The sequence below is a fragment of the Arachis hypogaea genome, chromosome 14 (assembly GCF_003086295.3).
Source record: "Arachis hypogaea cultivar Tifrunner chromosome 14, arahy.Tifrunner.gnm2.J5K5, whole genome shotgun sequence".
In the NCBI taxonomy this organism is placed as follows: Eukaryota; Viridiplantae; Streptophyta; class Magnoliopsida; order Fabales; family Fabaceae; genus Arachis; species Arachis hypogaea.
Genome location: NC_092049.1, coordinates 121964463 through 121973911, shown reverse-complemented (window position 1 = coordinate 121973911; position 9449 = coordinate 121964463). Strand labels below are relative to the sequence as shown.

At 33.9% G+C, this 9449-nt stretch overlaps 1 protein-coding gene across 1 annotated transcript; it reads left to right on the top strand.

The window, feature by feature from the left end:
• The first annotated feature begins 2066 nt into the window (after positions 1 to 2066).
• Positions 2067 to 9321, top strand: LOC112743910 (probable galacturonosyltransferase 7). Its single transcript, XM_025793339.3, has 10 exons — positions 2067 to 2532; positions 3317 to 3348; positions 3469 to 3528; positions 3868 to 3927; positions 5214 to 5289; positions 5375 to 5427; positions 5990 to 6291; positions 7219 to 7570; positions 7667 to 8197; positions 8483 to 9321. The coding sequence occupies exons 1-10, from the start codon at positions 2364 to 2366 to the stop codon at positions 8756 to 8758; spliced, it is 1911 nt and encodes a 636-aa protein (XP_025649124.1). The 5' UTR covers positions 2067 to 2363; the 3' UTR covers positions 8759 to 9321.
• Positions 9322 to 9449: the final 128 nt, after the last annotated feature.

Below are 9449 nucleotides of genomic sequence, written 5' to 3'. Positions count from 1 at the left end.
GTCTCACTGTAAATATAATATATAATAGGGTTCAATGACGTTGTTTGATCTATATAGCCGGTCCCAGCTAGTGGAATAAGATTTTGTTATTGTTGTTTTTGTTGTAAATAATTAAATATCTTCCATTCACGAGTCATTTACCCCATGTGTTTGTTTACTTTGTCAAGCTCTCTTGGTCTCTCCTTCCTTTTTTTTCTCATTATTTTTTATTTTTTGTAAGGGTTAATTTTTGTTTTCTCCATGGTCTTGTCCTCTCTCTCTCTCGCTCTCAATCTCAATGAATGAGATCTCCATGAAACACAAAATATTTACTCCATGGAAGAGGGTGAAAGAATGCCTTAAAATAAATTCCATTAATAGAATGCTCCTTATCCATGTTCCAAAAGAAAGCTATTTGACAAGACTCAAGAGTGTTACGATCTATATTTCATTTAGAAATTTCGTTGTTGCCTACTATTATAGAATTTAGTCAATTTACATAAGGAGTAGAATCTACAATTTCAGGCGCTGTAAACCAATCGTGGAAGTATCAGTTTTCTTTGGGTATGATTTGGATTGAACAAAATTGTGTCATTAATAGGTAATGATTTATGGCTTGACCAAATTCAATATGACATTACACTAGTAAGGAGTAACATAATGCAGTGATTGTTTACCTAATGAGAAGTAAGTTTTAGAATTTAAACTATAAAGTTGTCCAATTAAATACACGACTAACGACTTTCTTATCGTTAGCGAGAATTTATGTTTTCTAGGTATAGTGGATGGAAACTCAATCCAGTAACATGGACTTGCTAAATTCCCATAGTTAGTACTAAGAAACAATGACTTGGGTAGGCATTTATTGTTGCTCTTCAAATAATTAAAAGTAGTAAGTAGTGAAAATGTCTCAAAGTTGAAATTGAATATTATAATCATTGATGTCTTAAGACTTAAAGTGTCAAAATACTTTTATAGGTATATATACTCTGCGGTTTACATCACCAAGGTATATCTCTTCCATCAAAAGAGAAGTGCTGGTTGAATCTCATTTGGATGAACTATACATCAAATCTTTCAGTCATACACGAACAACACTAAAGATTTTATATTGGCATGTTTTAAGATTTTGGAATTTTGTTAATGAAAAATTTTCAAAAATGTAATATTCTAAAAATTTAGGGACTACTTTGTCAATTATTTTTATTAAGGACTAATTTATCCAAGACAATAAATTTTAGAGAGCAATTTGAGATATCATTAAAAAAGTATTAGAACAAAAATATTACAAAAGGGATAATAAACAGCATTCTTAAAGAGAATAACAAAAATGAAAAAATCACAAATTTCAATAAGAAAAAGAAAATTAAAATATTTATAAAATATAAAAAATAATTACAAAATCAGTCATTCTATATTTATGTATATTTATACATGTTATATATATATTTTGAACAACTAACTACTAAAATAATCATAATCTTTTTAGAGAATACTCAAATATTTTTACAATGAAATAATCAAATATTTTATGAATATTAAAAGACACCTACTAATATAATTTTGTATTTTTGTTTATATTTTGATTATAAATATAAACTTTATTATAATGGTGAAGTTAATTTTATCATATTATTTGTGAAATTTTATTATAAATATGAGTATAAAAAAATTATTTGTTTTATACATATTTTTATATAATAGCTGATAATTAATTTTTAATATTTACGTAGCATGATTTTAAAATAGTATGGTTATGACTAGAAAAGTAAATAACAAATTAGTGTAACGATAGAAAACATATTTAGACTCTATTTAGATTTTCAAATTCTTATGAAAACAAAAGACAAGAAGATAATTATTAAGTTCGGATTTTAGTGGTTCAATAATAATATAAAAAAAAAAAATTATCTCATGGACCCAAATCTATGTTTATTTAATATTTATGAGGTAAGGCAGACACAGAGAGTTGGAGGCATAGCAAATGATTGATAAGGCATAAGGGTGAGGTGGAGGTGAATTGAAAGTGAGAGTGCCCAATTGGAACCATGTTGGTTACTTTCATTCTAGATGTGTGCTTCGGATTCATTACATCAATTAATGATTATGCTAAACTAAATTCGCCACTTGTGATTATAGTTTATATTACTGCTACACTCGCACACTCTTGATTAATTATTATATTTATATTAACTAATTAATTAATTAAGAAAAGAAGAAAAAGAAGTCATTAGCGAAAAGAAATTAAAAAAAATAATAAGAAAAATAAAAAGCTCATCAAGAGAGAGAAACACGCACAGAGGAGGAGAAGAAGAAGAGAGTAAAGGGAAGGAAGAAGCACGGAAAGAGAGGAACACAAACAGGAACACGCAAACACGAAGAAGATGAAGAGCGGTGGTGGAGGTGGTGCCATGGGCGCGGTTCCTTCTTACTCAGTTCCGGCGAAGAGGCGGTGGCGAGGGTTCGTGATTGCGGTTCTCGGCCTCGTCATTCTCTCCATGCTCGTCCCACTCGTCTTCCTCCTCGGCCTCCACAACGGTTTCCACTCTTCCGGTAACACTCTCACTCTCTCTTCTCTTGATCCATTCCAAACTCGCCGAGATCCGTTACATTCTCTCTCCTCTCTCTCTCTTCCCCGCATTGATTGTTCCCGCGAGATCCGCACCGATCTCCCTTCGCAAAATGCAATGCACTCTAGATCCAACTCCTTTCTGTTCTGATTCCAGAAGCTTCTATGTGTGTTCGTGATTGTGTTGTCTTGGCGTAGCGGAATTCCAGGCTTTAACTTTGTGTCTCGCTGAGTTTTGATGAACTATAATGTAGATCCAACTTTTTTTATGGTTCCCAAACTGTGATGCGTCTTCGTAATTATGTGTCTTAGTGTAGTGGAATTTGAAACTTTAGGTGTAAATGTTAGCGGTAATCTTGAATTAACTAGCTTGTAACTTCAGTGTGTTATGATACTGCACATCGTTCGCAAATGCAGTGTACTGCAGATCCAACGTTTGGTTCTACTTTGGAAACTATAATGTGTGTATATGATTATGTATCTTACAGTAGTGGAATTTGACACTGTAAGCTTTAGTTTCAATTTGTTGGTGTTAAACTGTTTGTTATGTGGGTGTGTTAGCGGAATTTACTGGTTCATAAGTTCTTGTCTGTGTTATAATAATGTGAATCGTTTAGAAGTGCTGTATAATATGGATCCGACCTTTTCTTGTACCTGTAAAGCTCTATTTGTTTGGAATGGTTTTTGTTGGATCATGGTTATAATTATGGAACTTCCACTCATGAAAAAGATGTGGCCTGCCTGATTTTTTTTTTTTTTTTTTTGCAGGGTATATATATGAACAGAGAGGTTCTCCATCGGTAAGCATTTAAATGTAGCTGTGATTCATTTGATATAAACAGTTTTTTCAAGGTGATGCTTGATTTTGTTGTTGATGCTGATGTGTTTTTTGCCTTCTTGTCCATGGTTATTCAAACCAGAGTAAGGGTCTTGAAAGCTTCGATCGGCATGATTCCAGCCGTAACCGCAATAGAACTGAGGTATGCACAACATTTGTCTAGCAATCTTCTTTGGAACATCATAGGTCATTGTGGCCGTTTATTTTATTGTGGTCGATGTTCCCTACTTATTAATGTGGGGCAAGTAGTTTTAAGATTTCATTTATCATGGACGTGTATTAATTGAATGATGGGGCATTTTCTAGAGTGAAGAAAATGGGGGAACAATTAATCTTTTTCTTAGGATAATAATGAAGTCCAAACTAATGTATAGCCGGTGCATAACCTGAAGAACTTTTAACAAAGACATCCAAAACATATGATATTGGTTATCCCCAAAAATTCCAAATGAATGCTATGTTTCTTTAATTTCTTTTGTAGGGAGATCAATCGAAGCATGTGGAGGAACTAATCACAAAGTTTGAGCCAACACTTCCAAAGGTTCTCTGCATAATACTCTGGTGGTTAAATTTTATACTTCTTAATTCAGAGCATTTAAGGATAAAATATTGAGTATAAATGATCGATTTCCTCATATATACCTGTTCATGAATGAGAAGTATTTATTTGTGTATTCTTAGTGGGGACAGGCTTGGAGGTTAATGATGTTTACCAACTGTTCCAAAGCATAGTGTATACCTAGTGTTTCACCACATTTGCCAAATAAACTTTCCATGAAAATTGGACACCTTGAAAAGATAGAGTTTTAATTGTTTCAGAAATAGGTCTATGCAACACACATTTTATGAGAGAGAATAACATAAGGGCGAGAAGCCTACAAACTTGAAACTGCTGGCAAGATAAACGACTTGATAATAGAGAACCAAAGGTTTTATTAATTAATGCATCTAAAATGATGGTCATCTCAAGGTTTATTTTACCGATTTATCTTAGTTGAGAAGATTAGTAACATCAGAACTAGGTAACTTTTAGGAGCTAAGGACAAGTGAATATTGAGCTTACTTTTAAAGTTTGACTCTGTTCTATTAGTTTTATGTTGATTTTTGGGTCTCATTGCTGAAGGATATGGTTAAGATAGTCATCTTATGCATAGGAGCATCTCTTCCCCTCTAGCTAGGTTTTGGGTAGAGTTAGGTTCGCAAACTTAAGATAGTATTAGAGTTTATCTTGTGATTGATATTTTATTGTGGAGCCGGCCTCAAATGTCCAATCTTATGAACTTTACATTCTAGATGTCTAGTCTTAGGCACAAGGGGGTTGTTATGCTTGCATAGCTTAAGGATATCACTCCTCCAGGGAATGAGTTTTTGCAGATAAATGTTACCCCTACTCATGAGGTTCACTAAAAATTTCTAAATTATTAGATTTAAATTTTATTTTGGCATCCTTACTTTTTGGGTTGGTGTTAGGTTATTTTTTCTTCTTTTGGTTCTATTTTACTGGATATGTAAGATGAATTACAAGCTACGATTTAGATAGGACTAAACTAATTAATATCATAATATTAGTCGACCTAATATCTTCTATTCTTCCTAAAGTCTACTTCAACCTTTTAAATTCTCCAGAGAAACAAGACTTATTTATCCGTTGACCATAATATAATTGGGGAATATAAATGCACTGCTTTGTCTATGCAATCCTTGTTTTTTGGGTCTTGGTAATAAAAGTATTAGAAGGAAACAGAGTACAAAGACCATGGAGGATAAGAATCCTCCAAAACCAGATTTTTTGGTTGCATTATTGATTATCATTTGCAATTGTTTCAGGATGTTCTCAAGAATTATCCTCGAGAAGAGAAGAATGGCACCATCAATAGGGTCTCCAGTGATGATAAACATAAAGGTATCATTCAGTTTTATGTAATTGACTGCTCAGGTGATATTTCACTTCTATTTCATCTTCTTTTCTAATCTAAAGTTCTTTTCAGGATTTAATGTTCCACCACCTATTGTTGTTCGGCAATCTCCTCTGACTTCAAGTGTACGCATACAATACTATCCTTTGTATAAAACTTTGAACACTGATTTATTGATTGCTCAAGATAGTTAATCCACAACCATCCCCTCCCCTCCCCTCCCCTCCCCCCCCCACAAAAAAATCCCTTGTTTGATAAAAGAAGAATGTCATTGAGATGAAGAGACAAGTATACAAAAGGTAGGGGGAGAAAAGATTCTATTTACAAGATGAAAACTAACTGGTGAAAAAAGAAAAATCAATAGAGTGAAGCGTTCCAACCGATAAAGATGTCTCAGGAAAATCTCTTGAAAAGATCACGTGCTTTACACAAAAGGAAAAGAAATCCAGTAAACTAATGATTCCTTGGAATAGATTAACTTAAAACACTAATTTATTCATCATATTTATACACATAATATTAGCTTGAGTACTGCTGTACAAAAACATTACAGCTGGTAAAAGACCAACCTGATAAGTGATAACACTCAGAAGCTAAGTTAAATAACTAAAAACACAGCGGCCTGACAAACTTCTTCATAACTTATTATTTATACAGCTAGTTTGACTGATTTAAATTTTGCAACAGAATGCTATAGCCGGCCACATGAATCAAGTCACACCCGTTAAAACAACCCCGGCTGATGAAAGTGGAAAGTCTTGTGAGCTCACATTTGGTAGCTATTGCCTGTGGCAAAAACAACATAAAGAAGTTATGAAAGATGCCATGATTAAGAAATTGAAAGACCAACTATTTGTGGCTAGAGCTTACTATCCGAGCATTGCAAAACTCCCCGCACAAGACAAATTGTCTCGAGAAATGAAACAAAATATACAAGATCTGGAGCATGTGCTTAGTGAATCCACTACGGATGCTGATCTTCCACCACTGTAAGCTGTTATTCTTTTGTGGTATTTCTTTTCTCTACCGGTTTACTTACCTGGGTTGCATTCTACTTGATCAGTTATTGGAATATGATGTTTGCACATGTATAAAATTTGAACTTAAATCAAATAGCAGCAGAAGAAATATTGATAGTCATTATTGTATCAGCACGCTTGACTAGAAAAGAGAACGATGCAAATTGGCAAAGAAAACAAAAATAACTAAATACTATGTTTTTAAGTTATGGAAAAAAAGTATGCCAATCCCTTTTTCACCAGATAAAGAAGCACCATTATACATATTATGAATGGAACATCAAAATGGATGCCAAAAATATCATCCCATCCCATTGCAAATGAAGTTGACATTTGGAAGGAAATTATTAAATTTTCTAGGTTACCTGTCCAACCAAGTGATCATCGAAGCACATCAGGAACAGAAAACTGCAACAAGATTTGTGTTTCTTTTTGACAACCAAAACTGAATCTAGTGAGGACAAATAATATAAAATCATAGGGCAAAACTTCTGCTCTCAAAACATAACTAAAAGCTGGTTTGTACGCCTGTATTCATTTCTATCATGTTTTTACACTTTTATGTAAATTTTGTTCTACCATAAGTCGTTTGAATATTAGTATTTGCAATTTGAATCATGTGATTCAGTAAACATGCTAGCAATTGTATGTCGTGAATCCATGATAGTGATTCTTTATCACCAACATATGATTCCCTTGCCTATTGCTGGGTTGGGCTAGTATATTATTCTGGAAACCATTGTATCTTAGGGTTTAATATGCCCCCCTTTTTTGCATTATACCTGAAGCTATTGCTGTGGAACTTACCTTTCTGGATCGAATTCTCCTTTCTCCATGTTCTTTCCTTTATGAATTACTCTAAGATCACAATAAATTTTATGTGGTATTTTGTTACAGCATTGAGAACAAGTCACAGAAGATGGAAATTACAATAACTAAAGCTAAAACAGTCCCAGTGGATTGCAATAATGTTGACAAGAAATTGAGACAAATATATGACTTGACTGAGGATGAAGCGAACTTCCACATGAAACAGAGTGCTTACCTGTATAAACTTAATGTCCAGACAACACCAAAAAGTCTTCACTGCCTGGCGCTGAAACTAACTGTTGAGTACTTCAAATCTTCACCTGAAGAAAGGGCTGATAAAGAAAAGTTTACAGATTCTTCATTGCACCATTATGTTATTTTTTCTACCAATGTACTTGCAGCATCCATAGTTATCAACTCCACTTCAATTCATTCCCAAGTATGTTATGTTTCTTCTCATGCTTCGTTATCTTGGATTCATCAATTTCAGCAGTTGTAAATTTTAGTTTCCCTTGTTGCTGCACAAATGTTTCAGGAAAGCTGGAAGCAAGTTTTTCATGTGGTGACTGATGGTCAAAATTATTATGCAATGAAGCTCTGGTTCTTGAGGAACAAGTATAAGGATGCTGCCATTGAAGTATTGAATTTCGAGCATCTTGACCTCAATAACCAAAATGGGGATCCATTGCAACTGTCCTTGCCTGAGGAATTCCGTGTTTCTTTTCGCACTGCTGATAACCAGATTAGAACAGAATACTTCTCAATTTTTTCTCATTCACATTATTTACTTCCTGATATATTCAGCAATTTGAAGAAAGTTGTGGTACTGGATGATGATGTTGTTATTCAGCAAGACCTGTCATCTCTGTGGAACCAAGACATGGGGGAAAAGGTTAATGGTGCAGTGCAATTTTGCTCAGTTAGGCTTGGTCAGCTGAAAAGTTATCTGGGTCAGAACGATTACAACCAAGATTCCTGTGCTTGGATGTCGGGGTTGAACATAATTGACCTAGTGAAGTGGAGAGAGCTTAGTCTTACACAAACATACCAAAGGTTGATAAAAGAGGTAAGTATTTGAGTTTATTGGATTTGCACTGCAATATTTTCTTTTACTACTGCTGCAGAAAATAGTAGTATTGGAAATAGTTAAATGAATATAGGAATTGTTAGGGTAATTGTATGAGTATTAAGCAAACGTTTTACCAGACTTAAATCCGTTGGAGTGACTTAACCAACTTACTAGTTTCTTTCTATTATTTATCCATGGTTGTCCTTAATCAATATATTCATTGAAATATGTTGCTCTCTGAGCATTTTACGTTACTGATTTTTGTTTTATTTCCTCTGATAGTTGAGTGCACAAGAAGGATCAACCAATTCTATTGCATGGCGTGCAAGTTTACTCACCTTTGATAATAAAATATATCCACTCAAAGATTGGGTTCTGTCTGGACTAGGTCATGATTATGCAATTGATGCAAATTCCATTAAGACAGCTCCAGTGCTACACTACAATGGGAAAATGAAACCTTGGCTAGATCTGGGAATTCCAAATTATAAGAGCTATTGGAAGGTGTTTATCAACAAAGAAAACCAATTCTTAAGTGAGTGCAATGTGTATTCATAATACGCCATGGTCAAGTCTTGAATGTTTTGGAGATTGTAGGGGTGAGCTCTTAAGGAGCAGGAAAGATGATATGCCTGTGCTTTGGGTGCTCAAATTTTTTCCAATGTAGCTTTTCCAAGGGGGTGTTTTGAAAGAAGTGAAGTGATAGTGTTGGTGAGCTTAACAAAACAGGTTATGAAATTAACCATTCAAATAAGAACCTGGAAGCTGCACTTGATTTTCTGGCAGAATTGAGCACCCCTCACAGTTTTCAAGATAGTTAAATTGGTTTAATGTTGAGGTTTTATCTGATCTTACTGTGCTGGTAGGCAAGTATGGAGAGGTATACATGAGCAAGGCATTGGTCCAGAAAAAAAAAAATAACTCAAAATATAAAGACAGTGCAATTGTTTGTTTTAAGATTTAGTATCCTGAATGATGTAAATTATTCTTAGCCGGGAAACAAGTAGAACTATCCCTCCTAGTTCCTTGGATTTCAAATTTTTTTTTTTCTAAGGTTTGTTATTATTTGATTACAAGAATGTTGTCCAACAGCTTTTATAAGAAAAATGATACAGTAACAATTTTGTCCCCTAGTTGAAGTTCAGCATTGCTGATCTTTGCTATTCAGTTGTGTCTATTATACTGCATCAGTGACAGTTGCTTTTCATAACTTGTACGAGACAGGGTAGGTAAATAGTAATATAATGTG